The sequence below is a fragment of the Cnephaeus nilssonii genome (genome assembly GCF_951640355.1).
Source record: "Cnephaeus nilssonii genome assembly, chromosome: 5".
Lineage (NCBI taxonomy): Eukaryota > Metazoa > Chordata > Mammalia > Chiroptera > Vespertilionidae > Cnephaeus > Cnephaeus nilssonii.
Window position 1 is genome coordinate 93,598,410 of NC_137076.1, and position 25,895 is coordinate 93,624,304.

The following is a 25,895-nucleotide window of genomic DNA, read 5'->3' on the forward strand; positions in this document are numbered from 1 at the left end:
ATATACGTACAATGTCTGTAGATTCTATTACATTTTGAAAATGAAATGTATTTTAAACACTGCCTTCATAATTATTCAAAGTGTGTATACATTTTTTGGAATACCCTGTATATGGCATTTTAATAGAGATATCAACATTATGATATCAAACCAAGAGTGATACAGAGATTCCAATTCCAAAATGGTTGGGAGAAACCGGTTTAAACCCTCATGTGCCAGAGGAACAGGCCAGGATTCTGAATATTTTCTTCCTACTCTACCTTTTGGATCAGTCTTTCCCGGCTATAACCCTCAACTCTGGGCTCTCTTGCACTGAGTGGGTATTCAGAAGTTAATACTGACTCTTCATTTTGAAAGCTATTACCAATGACCTATTAGACTTATCTTTGGTCACAGAGATTTTATCAGAAGGTAACATACCTGGGAACTAACTTTGCACAGGACTGGTAAATGGTAAGACATGACATCTTGAACTATGTAACTGATGCCTCAGTTCTTGGGGTAGCTGGAATCTCTGGACCAGTCACCTCTAACTACAAGCATCAATGGCTTCCTCAGGGTCCCTTGGGGGTGGCTAAATGGAACAAGCTAGGAAGGTGTGGCCCATGGTTATGGGAACATCAAACCTGACAAGCCTGATGACATCCAAAGTGTTTGCTCCATGTCCAGGAGCTGAGTATAGCGGCTAAGAAGTTGCTCGACATCTCAAAGCCTGGGCCCATCCTGTGCAAAGGCACAGGGTAGCTACCAAAGGAGTTTGTGTTCCAGGTGCCCCAGATGTCAGCACCGCATACATAATTTGCAGGACCCAGTGAAGAATGAAAATGCAGGGCCACTTGTTCAAAAACCATTTCAAGATGATAGCAGAGCATTAAACCAGGCATGGGGTCCTACTAAGTATCCATGAAGCCGGCCCTGCACGAAGCACAGCACCAGGCCAAAGTGGAGCCAGTCCGAAGTTCAACAGGGGCGGGGAGTCGGGCAGGGGGCTTCTTGGCAGGCACAGCCCCAAATCTGTCTTCACAACATACTGGATTCTTCCTTCTGTGACTGACTTGCCCTTTCAGTGGCGTCCAAGCTGGCTGTGCTTAGCCACTACTAACTATGCATGAGCAGTCTACGAATTAAAGCATTACCATTATTATCAAATACTTTGAGGAAGTTCTGAAAGATTTGAAGTCCATTCACACAATCTCAAAAAATGTCAACAGTGCAATTGTCAATGAAAGAAAAGGAAGAACTGTTACATTCTTTCAATATGACCATAATGTTGTCAAATTCAGAATGGTTTCAAAAATGTGATTTTTAAAATATAATTTATGTGAATAAAGCTTATAGTTAGTGATGACTATCAAGAATTTGAAAAATATTGATTGGATTTAAAACTCTTCATCAGGAATTGAGATTTCAAGCATAAAATCTGATATTAAAAAGCTATATTCATAAAAAAGCAAATTTCTCATTAAAAATTAAATAGATTACTTTTTAGAATTTTTATACAAATTTAGTACAGTATTTAATATTTTCCCTAAATTTTGAATTTTATTTCTTATAATTACATAATATAAAGAAAGGGTAATGAAGGCTTTTTCTAAGTCCCCTATAGTTTACCCCAGTGTGGATCTTAAACTATTATCATTTTTTATGTGTATTACAAAGTGAAAAATGTTGGAAGCAGCAGTCTAGCCAGCAGCTTTCTGAAGGAATCTGAAATAACTCTTTTGCTTTTACCCACTGGTGGTAGCAAAGACTATGTATTGAGATTTTGACTTAGGAAATCAAGGCATGACTGAAACAGGATTTAATCATGGTGACAATTAATAGTACTTCATAGAGCTGTTGAAATGATTATGTGAGATACTGTATGTTAAATGCTCAGAACAATGCCTGGAATCTAGGAAATATTCAATGAATAGCAGTTACTATTACCTAACACCTTGGATAACCAATGAATTAACAAATTCTGTTGACTCTGTGTCTGCAATGCCTCTGCTCTGTTCTTGACCTTACTTTCCATTCCTCCTGTCCCACCCTTCCATAATTTAGCATTGCTCTTCCTCTGACAGTTATATAAGCCTTTTAATTTGTCTTTTCAGTGTCTATTTTAAACACATCGGGTTCACTGAAGACACTTTAGGTGACAGAATATCCAACATAAATTTATTTTTTCATACATTAAGACATTCGAAGTTTCCAGAGTTGGTTCAGCAACACAACAATATCAGGGCTTAGGTTCAGGGAGTGTGTGTTGTTTTGTTTGTTTTGCCTTCCTCCTCCCCCTATGGTCTCAATATGGCTGCTATAGCTCTAAGTATCACCTCCACTCACGATGACATCTAAAAGCATGGCAAAAAGGGGTATTTTTTCTCTGTATTTTCTGTTACTAGAGTAGAAAATTCTTCCAGGAAGCCTCTTAGAGTCCCTTAGAACACATCTACCTTTAACCAGTAATAGGCAAAGAGCAATGGAATCATAATAATTGGCTTAGATGTTTCAGCATTTATCCTTGGGCCTGGCCCTACATCCCCTGAGCATAGAACTAGTCCTATACCCAAACAGAATTGGGATTTTACTAGCCAGACAAGAGTGGTGGCTGTTAGGTAAACAACCAACAATTTCAGCTAGTCCTTTGTACACACCACTGACAGATTCATCAAGCATTTGTCCCTTGAACAAGAATTCAGTTTACTGAGTCCCTTCACCTGGAATTAAGTGTTTGGTCCCTAATCTGACAGATGAAGTCAGATTCTGCAAGCAGAATCCTCTTGGAGCATTCTATACTTTTGCTTCTTAGCTCCTTATCACACTTTGTAATTACACATGAATTTAGAGAAGTACATGACTAGTATCTCTACCCAACTAACTCCAGAATGTAAACTCTATTAGAATCGTGTCTGTTTTGTTCATCATTATAATCAACACCAAACACAGTAGGTATTCATAAATATTGGTTGAGAGACTGAATGTTTACATCTGTCAAAGGAAACAAGCAGAATTTCAACAGTTAGATATTTAATCTGGCAAAAGCAGGTTTCTATGTAGCTAACAAAAAAGGTTGAAAGAATTTGGTACTTCAACATCACCAACATTTTGTTAAAGAACTAATTGCCAAGCCCTGTGTGCACATGGGACCATTAGTAATTCTGTAGCTATGCAAATTAAAACAGTGATGTATGATTTATAGCTTTAATAACATTCTGAAGGCTCTTAAATTTTAATCACTTGCAACATCCTTTTTAATATTCAATTACTTTATTAACTAATTAGGTCACTTGCTGAAAAAGCACATAAGGCTGGTGCTATTTTAATATCAGCTGAGCCTCACAAAATACCTTTGAAATGGTGCAAATGGTTTATTTATTTTAAACAGATCATTAAGATGCTATAATTAATAAACCAATTACAAAAAAAGGCCTGATAGTGATAGATGCAAAAGTACAATAGCAGTGTCCGATGGATTCGTCATTTTTATACACATATATCAAGGGGCAAAACTTAAATGAAAACCCACTATAAAAAGTGCTTTCCTAAATAATTTATTTGTGTGATGACTGATAACCCTATCATGGCAAACCTAACTTGAGGCTTGTTCATTATGCAAACCTGTAATATGTACTTTCAGTTCATCTAATGACACTCACGATGGAAAATCCACCGCACACTAAACTAGGAGCTCCTTGATGACTTACAAGAGCCTTAATTTGCAGACCGAGTTGGGCACTTCACGACTTATCAGTGCGTTGGAGTGAGCCGAGCCTCCCAGAGGAGAATCAGGAGACACATACAGGGTCAGCAGCAAGCCTTGCTTATTGATTTCCCAGCACTGCGTTCAGGTCTTCAAAGCAAACAAAGTGAACAAAGAAAGCTAAGGCTAAGCCTGTGGGGACTTTTCACCCCAAATCCTCAAAGGAGACTGTGGTTCATAGCATTAAGCCCACATTGCTAATACACAGAGATATTGGGACTAGGGTTGAGGATGGGTAGGATGGAGTTCTTAGGCTTGGAATAGAATTTTATTTTTAGGATCAGGGAGAGGTGAGAGGAACCAAATCACTTTGCTGGGCTGGGAAAGAACACCATCGAATCCTAGAGGCCAAGTAATTTTTTCTGGCTAAAAATAATATAATAAAAACATAATAGCCCCATTTATTGAGTGTTTACTACCACTAGACACTGTGTCGACTGCCTGAGTTATCTTCTTGGGTAGTTCAGGGTATTTGTTTAGTTGACATTTATTTACTGAGCACCTCTGAAACCAGGCACTATTCTAAGCACTGGACACTGGGGGTGAACTAGACAGACAAGTTTCTTGCTCTCTTGGTGTTTACATTCTATTGGGGAAGACAACAAAAATCATACATTGCATGGAAACAAAATAAAAGCAACAGCTTTAGGCAATGCAAAGTGCCATGAAAAAATTCAAACAGGAGAAGGGAAGACTGATGGATGGTGACTGGGGCAGTTCTTTCTGATTTTTTTAAAAAATATTTTATTGATTTTCTACAGAGAGGAAGAGAGAGGGACAGAGAGCCAGAAACATCGATAAGAGAGAAACATCCATCAGCTGCCTCCTGCACACCCCCACTGGGGATGTGCCCGCAACCAAGGCACATGCCCCTGACCGGAACCGAACCTGGGACCCTTGAGTCCGCAGGCCGATGCTCTATCCACTGAGCCAAACCGGTATCGGCAGTTCTTTCTGATTTGTTGTCCTCAGAGAAGGCCTCTCCGAGGAAAGTAACAACATTTGCAAATGGACAGGAGGATTTTGAACAACATAGAGTTTGTTCTTCCCCCAGTGCCACCAGTTGTTTTCTGCTTTATGTCCTCTTGAAGTTAGTGGAGGTGAATGGAGAAGGCAACTAGAGAGAGAGACGGAGGCGGGACAGGGTGAGAGTAGCAGATAAAGGAGAAACAGGGAAATAGGAGGTGGCATCATTATGTTGCCATCTTTATTATTCTTTTGCAAGGGTGGCCACTTTTTGCAGTCAGGCTCCGATACAGACTTGCGTGCATTTGGTTGTCCGTGTGCGTGGTGGTGGGTTCAGAACTGCGGAGAGCATTGCTTCTGATCCCTCCTGCTTCCTGCCACTGCCGTGTTCTCAAGTGGTCACAGTGATGTTTTATGTATTTCCAGTCTGTTTTAGCACCTTCATGATGTGTTGTGAAACTTTAAAATATTTATAAATTTCCACATTGTCCCAGGGATGCTAAGTTCTTTGGAAAGATCAACCTAGCGCCAACAAGAAATCTGATGTGGGTGCTACTCAAATACGTGGAAAATAAATACCCTCTTGCCTAATGGAAAACTTCAGAAAGGGCCCCCATTATCTCTGTCAATTGTGAAACAAACAGTGGTCCAGTGAAGTGTGCCCCTCCCAACTCCAACTCATGGGTCCCACTATATACCCAACTCCCAGCCCAAGCCGGATTATCTCTGAGAGTTGTGTTAAGAACATTTTTTTTCCCAAATGAGACAAGAAAAGGTTAAATATAAGCAGACATCTACATTAATGGTTAACTATTTTGGTGGGTGAAGTTCCATCAGAGCCAAGTGAATATTTGTCCTTTCCCTCTTCAACCATCCAGAATGGATCCCAGTCAGGAATGTAAGTGAAAGGAGTGTGCTAGTAGAACTCGGAGTATTAAGGAAGAGAAGAGCTGTGAGTTTCGCAGTGAACTTGGACAAGAAAAAGCTAGTTCTGTGCATCTCTCAGGTCCTCAAAGAGGACTAGAAGGTTTTTTCAAAGTCTTCACAAAAGCTTCTCTTACTCATTCTTGTGGTTTTCGCTATCTAAATAAATTTCTCTAACAAAATAAATTATTCTTATTCAATTTTTGTTCCATTTAGTCACTAGCATTGTAACAGCATTGTAATCTGTAAATTGTCATCGCACATGTCTGTTTCTGCCACACTGAGTATTAAGTAGATCTTTTCTAAGAAAATGAATTATTGTAAACCATTTTTCTAGGAAAATTAATCATACTAAATTTGGGAATACAGTCTATTTGTGGCCTGGGTCTTCTTTCCTTTTTAAAATTTGGAACTGGAGCAAGATGGTTGGGTTTTGAGGTCTGCAAAGGACTGTAAACAACCTATGAACATTCACATGTAAGGGTGACCTCTGGGACACACATCTTTTATCAGGAGTGGATTCTTCAGGGTCTTCTGCCCTCTCTCAGGGATTGGCAGGGTGAGAGAGAACCAGTATGCCCAGAGCAAATGGTCTGCAGACACACGGGTAGGGTAGTGCATGTCCTAGGACTTGGTCACTCTTTTCTCACACCTGGTAGTAACCAAACCTTTTTCACTGAACATCCATAAAATGGGTGTTCAGTGTCCCACCACAAATATTTATATTTATGAAATATCTATTCCACTGTCATTCTGAATATTAATCAGTAAATTTTTATTTTTCTATATTTTAGATAAAATAAATACAAATAGATATACCATCCTTCTCATGCCGTGGAGGATCCTCTGGCATTCTTCCAGGGCCTGTGTGATGCAAACCATTGAAATCCCTGCTCAGAACAATTGAGGTAACCTGAGGTAAACTTGGTTTCTTGCAGAAACCTCTGTGTTGATGGGGAACAGATTTACTGCTAGGGGCACCTTAAGTGCATTTTGGGAATTTCTTGTATAAGAATCTGAGTGAAAAATGCATTAAACAGAACATTCTGGCCTTTGACCTTCCCTGGAGCTTCTCTTGGGATCACTGGCCCAAGCTTTCACAGAGATGTGCAGTCATCTGAAACACCAGGCTTCCCCAAGTGCTGCCTTTACCATCATAATTTCTACCCTGTCAGAGGACCATGGCATTGTTATTTTAGGAGTACTTTTCTCATTTCACTTAAATTCATATAATTAAAAATGTTCTTTAGATCACTACCGTAAATGGAATGCCAACATTACTTAATGTAAATAGGAAGAAATTTAAAAAATAATTAAAAGAAACACCACAGTGAGATATCACCTACACCTGTTAGAATTACTGTCATCAAAAAGACAAGAGTTAAGTGTTACTGAGGATGGTATGGATGGAGAAAAGGGAACCCTTGTGCACTGTTGGTGGGAATGTAAACTGGTGCAGCCATCTTTTCAAAAGTTTTGAAGTGCCTTTTTACCATTCAACAATGAGTTAAAAATCTTTTTCAAATATGAAATATGGAGTTACAAAGCTACAACTAACAGGAATTTAAATAATGGCAACATTATTGAAGAATTTTATGAACTCAGCACTGATGGCTGAATTCTGAGGATGTATCTCTTAAGCCCATGGAAAAATCCCCAGTGTGGGGCCTGGGACCCACCTGTACTTGCCATATAACAATAAAAATATAACATATAACCTTGCCAGAGAAAAACACCCTCATCTCAGAATGTACTTCCAATTCAAACTGACTGAACCTATCATCTTCCCCAGAGTTTTGAAAAGTGGTGAGGTGAAAGGAAAAAAAAGAATTGACTAACAAAAGAAAGTTGTTATGATGGGTGAGAGTATTATTATTTACATCACTTGAGTTTAAGCCATTTGTTTTTGCTAGCATCTAAGATATGCAGGTGTATATACAAGATGCATAACAATTTAAGAAATTTTTCTTAAAAAAAGAAAATTAATTTTTTTATCATACTTGTACTTAAAATGATACAAATATGATTGCATCTGCCTGATAGTGCCTGCCTGAGTATGGCATTTGAATCCCTTCAAATGTTTCCCCACACAATCAAGGTTAGAGTATATTATTGCATATTCAAGTATATGATTTCCTACTGGATTGTGGTATTCAATATTGTCATATTTACATGAACAATGCAACTTCTCCTTCCCTACAAAACCACTTACTTTGTCACTGAACCAACCCATCATTAGAAGTTTTTGGTTTTGGTTTTCATTCCATGTTGTTAGGTGAAGTGATAGTTGTGGTGGTAATTTTTATACAGTTTTGGGGGGGAATGGATCTTACATTCCCACAAATAAGGTAATAATCTCTGTGTAAGAATTCAAGGTGACAAGTGAGGTTACAGAGTTTTACATGTGTATTTGATGCTAAGCGTTCTTTCCAAAACAACCATAATTCTCAGTTGTGATAGAATACCACATTTGTTTTTTAAAAAATCTTTTTCCTGTTGTGGGGAGTGGGTGGGACTTAGTTCCCATTAAAAAAACCCAAAACTTATTCCCATGGTGTGCATGGGAATGTAACTAAAGAATAAAGTCTAAAGTTGTATTAGACTTGGTCCTTGAAAAGGCCAAGGCGGGGGAAATGGAGTCTTATCAAGAGCCATGTCCAACTTATTGGAGAGTCTCATTTGAACCAATTATCAACACCTGAATCACTGCCTGCATGGGGAGTGAGGGTTTCCTCAGAAAGACCCAGCAGTTCCCAAGTTACCTGCAGACACACAGAAGTTTCTAAATATTTTCCCATTCACTGGAAGTCCATCTTGTACCAATTTGATCCTGATATTTTCTGCCTTTCCCATCTAGAAATGTCTCCTTTGTTTTAAAGAGTCTTGGCAAACATATGGTTTAATGGAACAAAATGGAAGACATTTTGGAACACAGACATTGTAAGCCTCAAATCAGGCAATGAGAAAGAAGTTGTACATCAAAAACGTGACCACCCGTTTGGAAAGAGTGTTAGCAGAAGTGTAGAGCTACAAAGACACAAGTAGATAACAGTTGATTGTTAACCTCCCAAACTCGATTCAATGTGACAGTGACACTTCACAGCACATTGCATCCAATCTCATTTGAAGCTGACAAAGATTGTTTCTGCTTTACATCTATTGGTTTATTAATGGTCTACAGCCTCTTAAGCAGATGCATATTCATTAGGTAGCCAGCTGTTAGGAGGTTCCCAGATGTCGAATGTAACTCTGTCTTGGAACATTTTTTTTTCCTTATCATGAAACAGAGTAATTGAGGCCTTATTAAAGAACCAGTTAATTACTAAAGCGGTACCTTATGGCACCCTTTTTATCATTTAAATCTCAGAACTCTTGGGACATCTAAAAATTTTGGTAAAGAGACAGTACTTAAGAGCCAACCTTTATTATATATTTATATAGAGAGACACATAATGTTGGAGGAATTAAAAGTATGTGAAAAGTTCTTAACAACTGAAAAATTTTCAGCTACAATATCCTTTCCTTGGCTTATTATAGGAATTAGGTCCGAAGTATAACACTGATAAATCTAGTAAGTCAATTAAAAGTAAAAATACTTTATTTCTTTTATCTAATCTTATCACTTTCCTTTAAAAGATGACTTGAAAAATGGTTCTTTGTGTAACTTATGCCTCAACTTCATCTTACATTTTTTGCTAAAGTTAGTACTTTTTCTCTATCAAAAATAAGATGGTTTAACTATGGCAACCAAACTATGGTTTTCTAATTGCCAGGTATTTCTAAATGCCCTTTGAAATCCCATTCTAAAGATGTTAATTCAAATATTCCCTTGAGAATAACTTAAATCTAGAAATTTTATTTCTACTTTTGTTTGGTGGCTAGGTATCTCAGATCTATTTCTCAAATGCAAGAATTACAGGATTAAATAAAAAGTTGCCAAAAGCACACAATCTTTAAAAAGCATTGCAGTGCATTTTTTGAAATGGGTTAAGCAAGCAATCCAAGGCCATCCACCTTTACGCAACCCTTAACATGTCTCATCCCTGGAGGAGCCTTTGTGTTATACCATTCCAAATCTGCTGAAATTTTTTGCTTTCGAGATTTGGTTAATGTCTTATTCTAAATTATATCGCCATTTCTACAAAACAAAGAAAAGATTTACTCTTCAGAAGAGGTCCATTTTCATGTGCTCTGTGGCTCATCTCCTGTTGATGACCTTTAGGAGATGCAAATGGAGTTCATAAACATTCAGTGCTTACTTAAAGCATATTTAACAACCATTTACTAGCTGTCTACTGTGTGTGGAGTGATACATGGCATCTGGGATGTGGTTAGAGATCAGGGATAAGTAAGAAAAAGCTGACAGTTTATCTGAATGGCATGTACAATCTGAAATTAAAAGGTCTGAAATGTTAACAGGAATAAAGATGGATGGTGGAATGAAACTGGATTTGGATTTCTTGCCTTCATAACTACTTTGATCTTTTGGAGTCTGTTTCCTCATCTATAACAAGGGGATAGTAACTGCTCTATCTCCTTAGTTTAAGGCTATTGTGACGATCTGGGAGGAAATGAGTGCGAATTCACTCTGTAAATGCATGTTATCACTCTTTGAAATACTCAATTTATATTTATAAATGCCCCTTAGATAGAAAAATTTATATCTTTTATATAAAAATGAACTATTAATGCATTTCAGTATTAATTGTGACAGTTAAATAACTATTAATGTACCATTTTCCATCCAAGTTTTTTAAAGTCTACGTCAACTTTTTCAAAGGGAGTGCTGTGACAACCGTGGCAATAACAGCAAATGGGGCCTTCGGAATGCACTCCCTCTGGTGGTCATCGTCCCCTCCGGGGAACTTTGAGGAGAGTGAAGTCATTACTTATCTCAGTACCCTAGACACCAGTTGTTATCTTGCCTATCTCCTCAGTTCTACCCTTTTACATCGAGCTCCAGCCACACCCACTAAGCTTCATAAGGTTCTTTCACCATTTGGGTTCACATGGCTAGCTCCTCTTCATCATTCTTCAGATCTCTGCATAAAAGCTCTCTTCTCAAAGAGGCCTTCTTGAGTTACTCTGTCTAGATTAGGCCCCTCCTGTTCTTGTGTAACAGCACCTTGATTATCTCCTTCAGAACACTTACACATGCGCACATTTCCATGTGGTGATCTTATGGGTTTCTCCTGCAGTCACCGTGGTCCATAACTCGAGGTAGTGCAGGCTGTAGGCACATAGGAAGTATGAGTAAACACATGGAAGAAATTTGGGGTGGTGGTCCTCTGGTTTAGTGGCCCATTGCCATATGGCAGTCTCATTCCCGAGCTGGGAGGGTTTAGATTTTCTACATTTTTATCATGACTGTTTTAGTATTGTTGTCCTTGATTTAATTTTTTTGAAATATATTTTTTATTAACTTTAGAGAGGGGGAGAGATATAGAAACATCAATGATGAGAGAGAATCACTGATCAGCTGTCTCCTGCATGCCCCCCACTGGGATCGAGCTTGCAACCTGGGCAAGTGCCGTTGGCCGAAATCGAACCTGGGACCCTTCAGTCTGCAGGCCGACACTCTATCCAATGAGCCAAACCAGCCAGGCTTGATTTAATTTTTGATAATTGACAAGTGAAAAATAACATGGAAAAAAATCTAGAAATACCAGAACCCATTCCACAACCTAGTATTTTAGCTGCGTTTTAGAAAATACAGTTTAATAAAATTGGTATATAAATTACTAGACACAAAAGATCAGATCTTCAATGTATCATTCATTAACAAAAGTTGATTCTGTGCCTATGATAAGCACTAGTTTTTAAAACGAAGCTCTTCTAGGATGAGAGGGAATTCTGCCTAGGATTTCCTTCCTTTTTCAAGTAAAAACTCTGTCAAACATTCTTACTTAAGGCTAACATCGGTGGTCAGTTACTGGAAATCAACAAAGTCTCTGGTTTGGGGACCCTGTACAACAACCTTTTCAAAGCCACTTTGGCTGTGTCATTTCTGTTCTATATCTCCCAGAGGAAGGTCATGGTTCCATAGGCTATGAGAATGAAGAGAGCAGAGGTATGGAAGGTGCCCAGCAGAGCGGGCTCCTGCCACTTCATGAAAGGATAGGAACCTTGCTGGATTCCTCCAGTCTTGGGGATCAAATTTATCTAGGGCTTATGAGGAGCATTATGAATGTGGATAGACTCTTTCTGTAGCCATATCCTCCGTGAAGTGTTTGCCAGAGAACACAGTATACAAGGTTGCCTGAGAGGCCTTCGGGTTTGACCCATTTTACTCCCTCAGAGGACAGAAAAGGAAGCTTACCAAGCACTCAACACCCAGGCTCTCAGTCTAAGCTTTTCTAAAAAATCCAAGGTGGGTAAGACATTTACTTATTTACTAGTTTTAAATATGCACTATGTATCAGAATAATCTCAGAAACTGAGCAAAAGCTATGGTGTTACCAATTTTTAATATTCAGTATTCAGAGAGCAATTTCATGTGACAGGCCTTAGCTTGTGACTGAAGTGAAAGGGAAAACTAAGTTCTTTGTACATCAACTAGATCACCTTATAAACAGAATAAATCAAGCAAATGGATACATAGTTACTAGGAAATAATCTTATCTGTTAATTCTCGATAGCCACAATTTCCCAAGTGAGGCCTGAGGACCACTGGGGAACCTGAAACCCATTCAGGGAACCTGCCAGGTTCAAACCATGTATCCCCAAGGCTGGACTTTTCCCATATACTAGTACTTCCACAAAACAACATAGCACAGTAGATTGAGTGCAGAGACCGATAAGAGAATTCAGGTGTACTTTATTTTTAATCCCCACCTGAGGATATTTTTCCATTGATTTTCAGAGAGAATGGAAGAGGGAGGAAAAGACAGAAACACCCATGTGAGAGAAACACATCAATTGGTTGCCTCTTGCACGTGCCCTGACCAGGGCCTGGGCCAGGGAGGAGCATGCAACAGAGGTACATGCCCTTGACCAGAATTGAACCTGAGACCCTTTGGTCTGTAGGCCGATACTCTATTCACTGAGCAAACTGGCTAGGGCCAGCTGTATTTTAAGCCAGGTAATAAAGAGACTTTCAAAAATGTAAAAATAATGCTACTCTTCTCACAAATTTTTATTCTAGAAAATGTAATCTTTTATTGTAATTTGCTAGGAAAGGGATTGTTACTGTAAAATCAATTAATATTTTTAAAGTTTCTCCGTTATTTTGAATATCAATTGATATAACCCATATCGATAGATATGACCCATATAAACAAAAGCTCTTTGGGGTCCTGGATACTTTTTAAGGATGTAAAGATGGTTCTGAGCCCCCTTATCCTATATAATAAAAGAGAAACATGTAAATCGACCGTACCTCCACTATGCTCACCAGCCAATCAGGAGTGAGTATGCAAATTACCCCAAACAAAGATGGTGGGTTAATTTACATACACAGGCGCCAGGCAGAGAGCAGAGGCTCCCCAAGCCGTCAGACAGAAAGCAGAGAGGGAGAGCTGGTCACTTGGAGGACTTGACAGAGCTGGAAGCCATGGGATGGAGACAGAGCAGGAAGGGCAAAACCAAGAGTTCAGGGAGCACCAGGAATGCTGGGAATCGTAGTTCTGGTGGCAGATGGATCTCCTAGACACTAGAGCAAAGTGAGCCTGGAGCAAGTTACTGTTGCGGGTAGGGGATGGAGGGAAAGCAAAAGGTGAGAGACGTAAGTAAAATCAGAGTGTCTAGGAAAAATGAAAGGGAAGATATCCTAAAACTTGCAGGAAATCTCCACCAATGAAGCAAAGAAAAAAAAAAAAGCCTCTATTCTGTGAGCAACAAACCAAACTGGGTTGGGGTCTCAGACTATTTGCTCATATGATTGCAAAGACAGACAGAAACTCCCGGATTGGAGAGGGCTCCCAGATTGGAAAGGGTGCTGAGGGACCCACCCCCCGTGCACAAGTCTTAGAAATGGGCCCCTAGTCTCATTATAAAATGAAGAGTGTGCTTGGAGCCTTTAAAGAACACAGCTGCAAGATGTATGTTTAAGAAAAATCAAATGGGAAAAAGGTAGGGTTTCATAGTCCAGGACTCATTAAAAGTAATGACAATTATTTTAAAGAGTCACAAATGAAATCCATTTGCCCATCAGGACTTTCAAATCCCTTCAGAATCCCTGGAAAGCTAAACATCTGAATTGGTTTCAGGATAATTCCCCCAAACCCCTCATAAGCAGCACAGAGTAAAGATGCGACTGATGCTGCCAGTATTAAAGAAGGAAGACACAGAATTAAGATCATAATGAGTTAAAAGTAAGCCAGAAATCCTTTCTTGGATAGATTCCCCCCCCACCCCCCAGTCTTTATATCTGATTGCTTATCTGGGTATAAGAATAGCAATATCTTAGTTAATAAAGTCACTAGAAATATTAGCTCACTACTGCTTCTAAAAATTGAGACCATTCTGAGGGTTATTTGGGTGGCAAATTTCACATTAGGAGCTCACTTTCATAGTTCTCTCCCTCACATCTGCACCAATGCGATAAGTAAAAGTGAGTCAATACATTCACAAGACAGCTCATTTACAATTTCCTTTTCTGTTAAAAAAAAAAGTGGAATCAAATTCAGGCATGTAGGAAAATCCTCAATTAGAAATCAATTTAGCAGAACAGTCTCTCAGGCTTTCTTCATTAAACACTGCTTTTAGCAATAAAACAGGAATATGAATTTGGGGTTTGCTGTGTAGATTAAATGACATGCACATGACGTTTTTAGTTCAGTGACTGGCGCATAGAAAGTTTTTGATATGGAAGTGCGTTTAGATTAAAAAATGGGAGGCAGCCTTGGCCAGTTTGGCTCAGTGGATAGATCGTTGGCCTGGGGACTAAAGGGTCTGGGGTTTGATGCTGGCCAAGAGCACATGCCTGGGGTGCGGGCCCAATTCCCAGGAGGGGTTGTGCAGGAGGTAGCCAATCAATGGTTCTCTCTCATCATTGTTTCAATCTCTCCTTCTCCCTTCCTCTCTGAAATCAATAAAAATATATTTAGAAAAATAAATAAATAAATACTAGTAAATAAATAAAAATAGGCAGAGAAACATTTAAAGCATACGTATGTCAGTGCTGGTAGATTTCACTCATCATTTAAATTAATTATACAACACCCAGATTCATAGAAAAAAAAAATGCATTAGTTCCCAAAGAAGTCAGTTAAGTTGATCAGGTGTCACCCAGACAGTGAGTGGTTGAAAGGGGATTAGACTGTCTGCTTCCAAGTCCCAACTCTTTCCACAGTGCAGTGCAGTCTCCCAGGAGAGCTGAAACACAAAGCCAGTTACTTCAGAACCTATTTATCATAAGGACAGTTTCATATATATTTGAGGAAAAACTATTAACCCTTCCCTCCAAATATAATTATAGGTCTCAACTTATTAGTGACTACCCCCAAACCAATAGTATTATGGGTATCCTTCAGGCAGTTTATGGTAAACAATAAAGGAAACTTTTAAAATACCTGAAGATTACATCAGAGAAAAATGAATCTGGAGTGGCATTGGGAATTCCTTATATGTAAATTGCTAGAACTATTTCATCCTCCACCCTTCAAAATATTAGGCAGAATGAAAAATAGATACAACAGAGAAGCTGCTGAAAAGGAAAAGGGGTATAGGATGGGCAAAAGGGAGATCAATAGGAGATTATTAAAGAAAAATATTTTCTTGCCAAACCCAAATGATTTGGGAATATTAGAACTTTTCTTTGAAGTATCACTTAGTAACCCCTTCAGAGATGAATCATTAAATTAGATGGACCTTCAGAGAGGCAAGTCTTATGTTTTCTCTTTCATGGACTCTAAAACAAAACATACTGGTAAAATATCAAACTATATGTTGAGGTGCAATAACTTGAGATGGGAGCTTACTTCCGTCCACAGACAAAACATAGGAAGAAGGCATAGTACAGAAAATGCTTCAGAAATAAATCTTAATTTTATTAGGAAAAGAATTTTAAACACAAAAGTTTAGAAACAAAGTATTTATTTCCTCCAAGAACCATATAAAGGTGATGCTATAACTCTCAATTTTATAGAAAATTCATTTAAGATCATGAGTTTTAAATATCAGTGAAGATACTCTCCATACTGCCACCAGAGCCGGGCTTGAATGCTCTGAAGTAACAACACTTGAAAGCTCCTATTCTTTGAAACTAATTTAAACACACTAAATTGTTGAAAGATTAAAAACCACAGTCACCTAATTACACTCTCTCTCATCTCTTATTCAGCAAATGAATCACTTTTCATTACCACTTAGCAGAAGTACATGAATTTCTGCTTAATTAGAAATGTTGTAGATGGAACATTAGCAAGAATGGAGCGGGTCAGGGTATCTTTGCTGCTTCATTTTAAATTCCTAACAGTACAGTCTGATAAGAAAAATAGAGAAGTCATTAAATAATTTTAAATTATTTATAAAAATTACTTTGCCCAAATTATAATTATTTCCCCCAGTCTCAAATGTCTAACAGAATGAAAGAAAAAGCAGTTCAACATTGATTTTAATGAACATTTTAATGTTATGTATAACAGAACATTATGAATACAATGGAAAAAAGTTTTATCAATAAAAAAAATTTCAACACAAAGTGGGAGGTAATAATTTGATACCTATATTATAGTATTTATTTTTAAAAATATTCCCAAGTTTGAGGGTGAAACAATTTTGCATTCCAAACTCTGGAATCATGATTTCTCATGTGAGCTTAATGCAGAATTACAGCAGGAAAACAAAAACATTTTAATTCATTTCCTTTATTTGCCATTAAATCAATAAAATCTTTGACTGCTACAGGTCTCCTTTAATTATATATATTTAACCTCTCTCTATTGGAACCATATTGCTAATGCCTTATTATACACACTTGAAACCAAAACAAAACAAATACTGTATAAAACCTAAAAGTCAACATTGCTGAGTTCTAACATTTATATTTAACTTAAGGTCTTAGTGGATTTTTATCTTTCCAATTTTTTAAAAAGAGACCAAAAAAATAAAAATAAATATTTTTTCTCTTTTGACTGTTGCTAACTGTTAAATGGTGGCTACAGGGACAAACACGGAAGGAAGCCTTGCCAAGTTAACCACTGCAAATTGTAAATAATGACTGCTAAAACAAACAAAATACTGGAGGTGTGTGTTTTTTTCTTTCTTTTCTTTTAAAGGAAACAATAGAGCAGTCCTGAAAAAAATATTTTTCCTAGTTCTGCACAGGATAATTATAGCAGAAGATATGGGAAAATTCCCATAGCTATCACCAATTACTTAAAGAGGTTTTGTTACAATAAAAATTTGGATAGTATACTAGCAGTGTTGCTGGAACATTAGCAAAAGTATATACATTCCAGTTACCTTTGATTTAGCCATAATCACATATGTATGCCTTTTTTGGATAAAAATATATTTTTTTATAAAAAACTGATCATCCAACTTTAATGATTTAATATATGGGCTCAAGAGTGGTAGTAAAAGGAACAGATCCAATTATGATAAGGTGATTCAGGGACAGAAAAATCAAGTTCCTCAGGAAAAGAAAAGTATAAAATTAGAGATTCAAACATATTTATTCAGCCCTATTGCAGTCCTCCCGCAAATTACGATGTTAAAATGGGCTCTTCAATTTATAAAGGCTTTTTTTCAATGGTCTCACTACCCCATTGGTCAATTCTCACTGGGGAAATGGTTTGACTGCCTCATCTGAACTGCCCTTGCCTGGCAATTTGAAATACTAGATATTTCACTATTATAAAACATCCTTTTTGGTTCTTTACATAGGTTTACTTTAATTAACTGATAAGAGGGGAATTGATTAGCATTTTCCATCCCAACATCACCTATCTGCACCACTAAAAATCCTTCATTCAATCTGCTCCTTTACAATCTCTTATTTGCTAAAGTTGGCGAAATTTGCAAAGGCATCTTGCTTGGGTTGCACAGTTCCAGAAGTCATAGCTAAGTTGGGCATGCCCATTCCCACTGTGCCCGTCAGGCCCATCCCAGCAGTTGACATCCCTATGTTCATGTTCATGCCCATCATGCTTGGGCTAATCATCGGAGTATTTCCAAGAGGGGCCATTCCCATGGTGCCAGTCATCACATTGGGCATGCTCATAGGCATGGGTCCCCCCATCAAAGGGCTAGTTTGGGGCCGGACAGGAAGCATGTTTGATGGAGAACTGAGGTTCACAGCTCCAAAACTTTGGGTCATCACATTCATAGGTTGCTGCATATCTACCAGAAGAAAAGAGACAAAAGAACTTTACCACACTGAATTCTCAGATTCATAGAGCAGAAAAATAATGCAATCTTCCTGACCATTATTATCTGTAAGCCCCAATAAAATTCTTTTAGTGATTTTACAAGAGAAGTCAATTAACTTGCATTGTTTACTCTAGAGAAATATTCAGTGGCTGTTAGCTTTGGTATCCCAAAGATGTGGAAACAGTAAGTGTGGCCTGGGGGAAAACAGAAGGCATTTTAAAAGCATTTCCACAAAATCTATTATGGAATCCAACCAAACAAGTTGTCAGGAGCTACTGTGTATCAAAGCCTTAAGAAAGTTTAAATCCTGTGACTCACTCTATTTTTAGAATATTAAGGGAAAAAAAAAATCACAAACACAAATAATTATCCAAACAAAATTATGGAGTTCTTTTAATAGCAAAAAGCTGGAAACAATAGAAATAACCAACAATAGAGGAACTGTACACTGATATGATGGATAACTATAAAGATCTAAAAAATTTTTTTCTTAATATTCAATATAGAAAAAATGTTAATTATGTTGAATGAGAACTGCAAATATAGACAGAATGACCTCAAGTATTAAAAATACAGGGGTGGTCAAAAGTAGGTTTACAGTTATGAGTATGCAAAACACAGTTTATTCTTGTATCATTATAATCACAACCTTCATGTTTTTTCCATACATACTGTAAGCCTACTTTTGCCCACCTCTGCATAGTCAGAAAAGATGGAAAAAAGTATGAATTACTGGTGATTATCCATGGATTATGGAGTGCAGATGATTTTTGTATCCTTGTCATATTTGCCTATACTGAAAAAATTTTCTACCACAACTATTTTTATTTTAGTGATAAGGCCCCCAACACTCACCACAATACAATAAGTTTTATCATGTCAAGAGTAGAATACAAAGTAATTCAATGTGTCAGGAGGGATAACAAGTATTATTTGAAAATAATCACAAGTGCACACATAGTTTGTGTTATGTACTTTTATGCATGGCTTGAAGTAATCCTGGCATCAGGGCAAAAGATTACATGTACACAAAGAAATGGGAAGTCTTGGGGCAACTTACTCTGTTGTTGAATCATTGTATTGAGCGATGGCTGCTGGGGTTTGGAAGGCTGCATACCAGGTAGCAAGTTGTCTAGGCTGATGTTTACACTGGGGTCAGACCAAGTAGAGGGCAGGGTTTTGCTGACTGACTTCTGGACCATATCTGTATTCTGATTATAGAGAGGATTAGGCTTCTGCAGCACTGTGCTAACATTTTGCAAAGGCTGGAAAATAGAAAAATGCTCTAAAAATTAAGCATCCACTCTATAAAGATTAACAGATGGCAATTTGATCACAGTAACTCCAAATATATACAAAACTTAGTAATTAACTCTTGAAACTAAAAAGAACCACAAATGTTCTATACTAAGTCTTCAATACCCTGAATCCCCAAAAGTTAGAAGTCCAAATCATATTTGGGGCAGAAACAAACAACATATTTACACTAATAATTATCTTCCCATTACCCAAAGTCTAAAAGCCATCATCCCAGGTTAGTATAGCTTTAAGGAAATATACTAGAACAAGAATATTTATTCTTACAAAATGGAATTCAAGATATGATTTCTCATGTTATAAAAAGCAAAACAATCAAACCCCAAATTATATTTCATATATCCTGACTGCTATTTCCCTGCTCCATATCCATGTCCATTGACTAAAGTGAGCAACACTAGTGGAGCTTGATATTTGTGGACCAATTCAGGAGAAAGAAGTTCAGGAGAGAGAAGCAAAGGTGTCTGGTAGTTACTAAGGATAACTGTGAAAAGAACAGAAAAAGGGAAAGGAATAGCAATAGGAAGCATAATTTAAAATGTACCAATGGAAAGAATCACAACACAGCTGCAACTAAAGTTGCAAATAAGAAGATTGGCTTTATGCTTATATCATAAAAAAGAAACTCGAAAATAAAGTGGCTTGGGCTTGTTCAGTGGTGCATAGTTCAATTTAATGGTATTAGTGTGGCTTTCATGTCCATTTTCTTAATGTTAGATCTAATTTCTGTTATAAAGAGTAGTCACCTTCTGCTTCTTTCTTCTCTTCCTTCATCCTAACACCCAAAAGAGGAGAATCCACACATTAAAATGAGTAATTGGCCCTGGCCAGTGTTACTCAGTGGTTAAGAGCGTTGGCCCTCGGACCTACAGGTCACAGGTTAGATTCCTGGTCAAGGGCAAATACCTGGGTTGCAGGTTCAATCCCCAGGAGGTGCGTGCAGAAGGCAACCTATCTATGTGTCCCTCTCACTTTGATGTTTCTCTCTCTACCTCTCCCCATCCCTTCCACTCTCTTTAAAAACCAACAGAAAAAATATCCTTGGGTGAGCATTAACAACAACAACAAAAAAAGATTATCATCATACACAAATATTCTGAATAGGTTCAATCAAAAATATAAGTTCTTGGTACAACTTAAAACATATATATTCCAACCTACACTTGTCCAAATTCTAAGTTAGTATTAGGTTAGTGAATTAAAAAGCTCCCAATTTTAATTTTCCTTAATGAAAATGAGAGTTGAAAGAAGAGCCTATATAAACATTATATAATGTAGAGCAGGCCCAGAACATGAAACAACATCCTTTTAGGGAATGATTATCTTTATCAGCAATGATTGTTTGCAACCAATAAGTGACACTTGAAGAACACGACCAGAGATTTTACTGAGTGAATGTTGGCCATGGGTGAAGCCAATGCAAGTATACCTCTTTTTATTGCACTCTGCAGATATCTTCTGTCAACAAAAAGATTATGACTTGTTGAATGAAGGCTCAGGCAATGGTTAACATTTTTTAGCAAAAAAGTGTTTTTAAATTAAGGTATAAATTATATATATATATATATATATATATATATATATATATATATATATATAAATTAATACCTTAATATATAAATATATATATATATTTATATATTAAGGTATTATAAATATATATATATTTATATATTAAGGTATTACACACTTAATAGACTACAATATAGCACAAACATACATTTTAAGTGCACTGGAAAACCAAAAATTCATGTGACTTGCTTTATTGTGATATTCGCTTTATTGTGGTGATGTGGAACCAAGCCTGCAATATCTACGAGGTATGCTAGTTATCTATTCCTTCTCCTTAAAAACTATTTTTCAAAACAATAAATACAATTTTTAAAATTAATTCAATAAATTTTCAGCAAGTGCCATCATTGTGCAAGGCACCATGCTTGGCTTTGCATGGACTACAGATGATTAAGAAGGCTTGCCCTCAGAACTCAAATGATTATACCAGGGAAAAGTGTGTGTAAGATAAATGCAATGTGCAAAAGCTATCTATACATTACTTGCTCATTTTTGTTTTATGCTAATCTACTATTAAATTAGTTAGAGCATCTCAAAGATTATGAATCACAATTTCCAAGGGAGGCAGACAACTCACCTGTGATCTTGACATGGGCAAACCCAGCCCTACAGTATTAGTGCTCATCATAGAGAAATTCATACTCTGAGAAGATGTCATGGTTCCCTGGGATGAGCCCATAAGATCAAATAGGTCTGAAGAATTTGAGGCAGCTGGAGATGGACCTAAAGCTGGTTGTGAGCCACTGACAAGTTCTACAGCTGGCTGTGAGGCACTGCCAAAGAGCTCACCACTGGAAGCAACAGGGCCTGACGGGGCTTGGTTGAAGGCACTCCAATCACCAAACTCTCCATTCCCACTTGTAGTTACTGAGAAAGAGAGAACGATAAAGGTAAGAAACTTTCTGAAGCACACAGTACAAATATAACAATCTACAAACTGAAACAAATTAGAGATGATCTGTGTCCATCCAAATTAACATCTGCAGGTACCACTTCCATCTGGACATTATTTTTTTCTCATGAATATTCCACGAGTGTTAACAAGGTAACAAAGAAAAAAAGAAAACTCCTATGAAGTAAAATCCATCTCTTAGCAGGTGACACATCTATATATATACAGGCAGTCCTCGGGTTACGTCAGACTCGATGTACATCGTTTCGTGGTTACGTCGCAATCTCCCATTTATTTATAAAAAAAAAAAAGTTCCGTCATTTCGACGTATGTACATATGTGCTTTATGTTTTTTATTATTTATTTACCACAAGTAAAAGTCAGGAATTATCTTTCTTTTAAATTTTTTTTACTGTTTCACTTCATTACTGCTGTGCATGTGCTCCATGTGAATGACGTAGGTGCTTATGTAGGTGGGTTCCGAACTTATGGCGAAAATCGCGTTACGTCGCACCTTAGGAACAGATCTCTGACATAACCTGAGGACCTACTGTAAAAGCCTAAACGACTGTTCGACTGTTAGCTATGATGTGCACTGACCACCAGGGGGCAGACGTTCAATGCACAGATATGGAAACATGGAACAGACTGATGAATCTCAGAGGGAAGGGTGGGAAGAGATTAACCAAAGATCTTAAATGCATAGTAGAGGCCCGGTGCATGGATTTGTGCACCGATGGGGTTCCTTGGCCTGGTCTGTGGGGATGGGGCCAAAACTAGCCCGGTGTACAGATTCGTTCACTGGTGGGGTCCCTCGGGTCCCTTGGCCTGGCCTGCGGGGATTGGGCTGAAAACGGCAGTCCGACATCCCCCGAGGGGTCCTGGATTGCGAGAGGGCGCAGACCAGGCCAAGGGACCCCACCGGAGCATGTATCTGTGCACCGGGCCTCTAGTAGATTGAACTTCCCTTCAACCTTAGTTTGCAATATCAAATATGGTTTCAGCTAAACAAATATGAACTAGCCTGAGATCCCAAAAAGCAAGAAAAACCTGTAAACTGGTTAAACTTTTTGCTGGGAGATCCAGAATCTTTATGCAAAGAGATACTCATTTCATTCATTCATTCATTATTTAGAAAAATTCAAAGAAAAATCAAATTACAATTTATACCATCTCATGTAAATAAAACCCAAATTCATGAGACTAAATTTACGAAACAAAAGCAGAAAAGCATGGAGAAAAAAAAACACAATAAAATTAAGAGTAGGGTTAGTAAATTTCTGTAATAAGTTCTCACCCATTTAGCTATGCTCCATTGATAATACAAGGTATGTAGGTAGCCATAATATCCTATATAATAAAGAGGTAATATGCAAATTGACCCTCACACCCTCACAAGATGGCTGCCTACAACCAGGCCGGCAGGGGGGTTAGTGAGGGACGACCAAATGACTGAACAAGCAGGCTGCGTGGGGTGACCAGGCCGGCAGAGAGGGGCAATTGGGGGCAACCAGGCTGGCAGGGGGGGCAGTAAGAGGCAACCCGGCCGATGGGGGTTGGGGGGCAGTTGGGGCAACCAGTCCGGCAGGGGAGGCAGTTGGGGGCAATTAGGCCGGCAGGGGAGGGGGACAGTGAGCGGCGACTACGCCGGCGGGGAGGGGAAGGCAGTTGGGGGCGACCAAGTTGGCAGAGGAGGGCAGTTGGGGGTGACCAGGCAGGCAGGCAGGTGAGTTATTAGGAGCCAGCGGTCCAGGATTGTGAGAGGGATGTCCTCCAAGGGGTCCTGGATTGGAGAGGGTGCAGGCTGGGCTGAGGGGACCCTTCCCCACCCCTGTGCATGAATTTCATGCACCGGGCCTCTAGTGTGTGTGTGTGTTTGTGTGTGTGTGTGTGTGTGTGTGTGTGTGTGACCTCAGTACACTGCTTGCTTCAAATAGAACTGTTCAATCTATTTATTTAAATAAAATGTGGGTTATAGCCTTCAGAGGGGAACTCATGCTAATATTTTAAAAAAGAAAGATAATGGTCACTACACTTCAAAGTATAACTACAAGTTTAAGATTTAATGCATTCAGTAATATAAAAATTGGTAAGTTAAAAGACTGGTGTTTAAAAATATGGATTTTGTATCTTACTAGCTGTGAAACCCTGAGCAAGCTACTTAAACCTCTCTATGCCTCGCTTAAACAAACAAACACAATCATAAGTTGTGAAGATTAAATAAAAGGTTTGTTATATTTACTTTGATTGATTGTGAAAAGACAGGGGAGAGCCAAGACATCACACTCTTTCCTTCAGGTATGCTATATAAGAGTGTAAGTCAAGCTTTATAAATTCTTCATACATAATATTAACTATTTTGAACACAATGAATATAAAGACAAGCGATACTTTAAAAAGTTTTCAACCAGGTTACACAAAAGTCTAAGTAAATAAACCTTTCTTTAAGAAAGGGACAAATATGAATTCATGGAAGTTGAAAAAGCAAAGTGAAGAAAGAGCTAAAAACAGAACAAAACCCAGAATCAACCAATGAATGCATCAATAAATGGAACAACAAATTTAAAAAAAGAGCAACATATAAACTGTCATCTGAAAGCAAATAGTTTGTATTTCTAAGTTAATTAACATCATCTCTTTGTACTCCATGTTCACTTACAACTTGGAAATACATTGTTTAGGTGAAAAGGTAATCCAATCACTGCAATACTGTGTCTTATTATGCTAAATATCAAGAGAACAACATTCAGTCTAATATTATATTCTGTACTAGAGGCCCAGTGCACGAAATTCATGCATGAGTAGGGTCCCTAGCCTATCCTCTGTGCCCCTGCCCGGCCCCTCCCACTGGCCCCTGGTCCCCTGTCTGCCAGCAGCCCTGCTCCCGCTGGCGCCATTCCCACGCGCTGATGGTGCCAGCCACGCTTGCACCCGCTGATGGCATGGAGCAATTAGAGCCGGCACCGGCAGCAGGTGCGAGTGGGGGCTGCTGCCCCAATCGCCCCTCAGGAGCAGGGGGAGGTGGAGAAGCCCTGAGGGACGATCGGGGCCGGCCCTGGCAGCAGGTGCGAGCGCCAGGTGGAACTGTGGCACACGGGAGAAAGAACTTTCAGTAACCACCAGAGGTTTGCCCTGATGACAGCCACCGGCGCCCCCCCTTGGTCTGGCGCCCTCCCTCACCTGCTCCACCATCCCCCCCCCATCCCCCCATGTTCTGCACATGCCCCCTGGTGGCCAGTGCACATCATAGCTATCGGTTGAGCAGCCTTAGCATATCATTAGCATATTACGCTTTGATTGGTTGTTCTACTGTTTGGTCTATTTGCATATTACACTTTTATTATATAGGATTACCATATTAAAATGTAAGCACCTCAAAAGAGAAAGTAATTCACTTAGAAACCCTAAGCTCTACCAAAAATTCAATACAAGAACTGGGCTAATATTCATTATATCAGGATTTTACTAAAACATGTCTGTGATCTTCTTTACAAAAGAGACTGAACTAAGGTTTTACTACTAATTTTATATATTAAACAATTAAAACTAACTTAAGACTTGGATAAAGTATACTTTATGCTGATTTTCTATTTGCTTGATATATAAAACAGAAATAGAATGGAAACTGGGGCAAAATATGTTGCCCCATCTGAAAACTTTATCTGAGATGATTAATCATGGGAGGAAGATATTTCTAGCAGGGCATATATTGTTCAGAAATGATTAATCATTGTTGCAACCATTTCAGCCCCTTGCGTAATGGTGATCAAGTTATATTAATCACATTCATACAGATGAAGAGATGTATCACTTAGTAACAGTAATATATTTGAATTATTTGCATAGTAGGCAACTTTATATACATAAGAACTTGAGAATTACACAGGCAGTCTATAAAATTAGGGCAATGTTTATCTTCCACTTTGATTTGCCTAAAGCAAGATATGAACCCTTAGAAGGCATACCCACACTTCTAAAAGAAGCAGTTTAATTACTCCATAATTCTGCTTTCTGGGAAATACTTGAAATTTATACAGGTAGGCTGTCAAAATAACCCCAAACCACATTAAAACTTATGGCTCTTTCTTCCTAAATCCTTACAAACCTAAACCAGATATTACTAAATACAAATTTTAACCCACTTGTTATAAAAAAAGATAACTC

At 38.3% G+C, this 25,895-nt stretch overlaps 2 protein-coding genes across 6 annotated transcripts in view; one reads left to right on the forward strand and one right to left on the reverse strand.

Annotated features, from left to right (window-relative positions):
• Positions 1 to 25,895, forward strand: part of LSM11 (LSM11, U7 small nuclear RNA associated) — a 57,078-nt gene that overhangs the window by 21,271 nt on the left and 9,912 nt on the right. The window contains exon 5 of one of the 2 annotated variants that reach the window (XR_013813519.1): positions 6,430 to 6,553. Coding sequence is in view for 1 of the 2 variants with exons in the window: in XM_079770767.1 (XP_079626893.1) it covers positions 6,430 to 6,433 (4 nt within the window). In the remaining variant the exon portion in view is untranslated. Of the gene's footprint in view, positions 1 to 6,429; positions 6,954 to 25,895 lie in introns of those variants that run through there. The other variant, XM_079770767.1, reaches the window with a different exon arrangement.
• Positions 15,544 to 25,895, reverse strand: part of CLINT1 (clathrin interactor 1) — a 57,527-nt gene continuing 47,175 nt past the window's right edge. The window contains exons 9-11 of one of the 4 annotated variants that reach the window (XM_079770765.1): positions 21,417 to 21,706; positions 19,011 to 19,161; positions 15,544 to 17,920 (exon numbers count right to left, since the gene is read on the reverse strand). In XM_079770765.1, coding sequence (XP_079626891.1) covers positions 17,574 to 17,920; positions 19,011 to 19,161; positions 21,417 to 21,706 — 788 coding nt within the window. In that variant the 3' untranslated portion in view covers positions 15,544 to 17,573. Of the gene's footprint in view, positions 17,921 to 19,010; positions 19,216 to 21,416; positions 21,707 to 25,895 lie in introns of all 4 variants that reach the window. The other 3 variants (XM_079770764.1, XM_079770763.1, XM_079770762.1) reach the window with 3 other exon arrangements.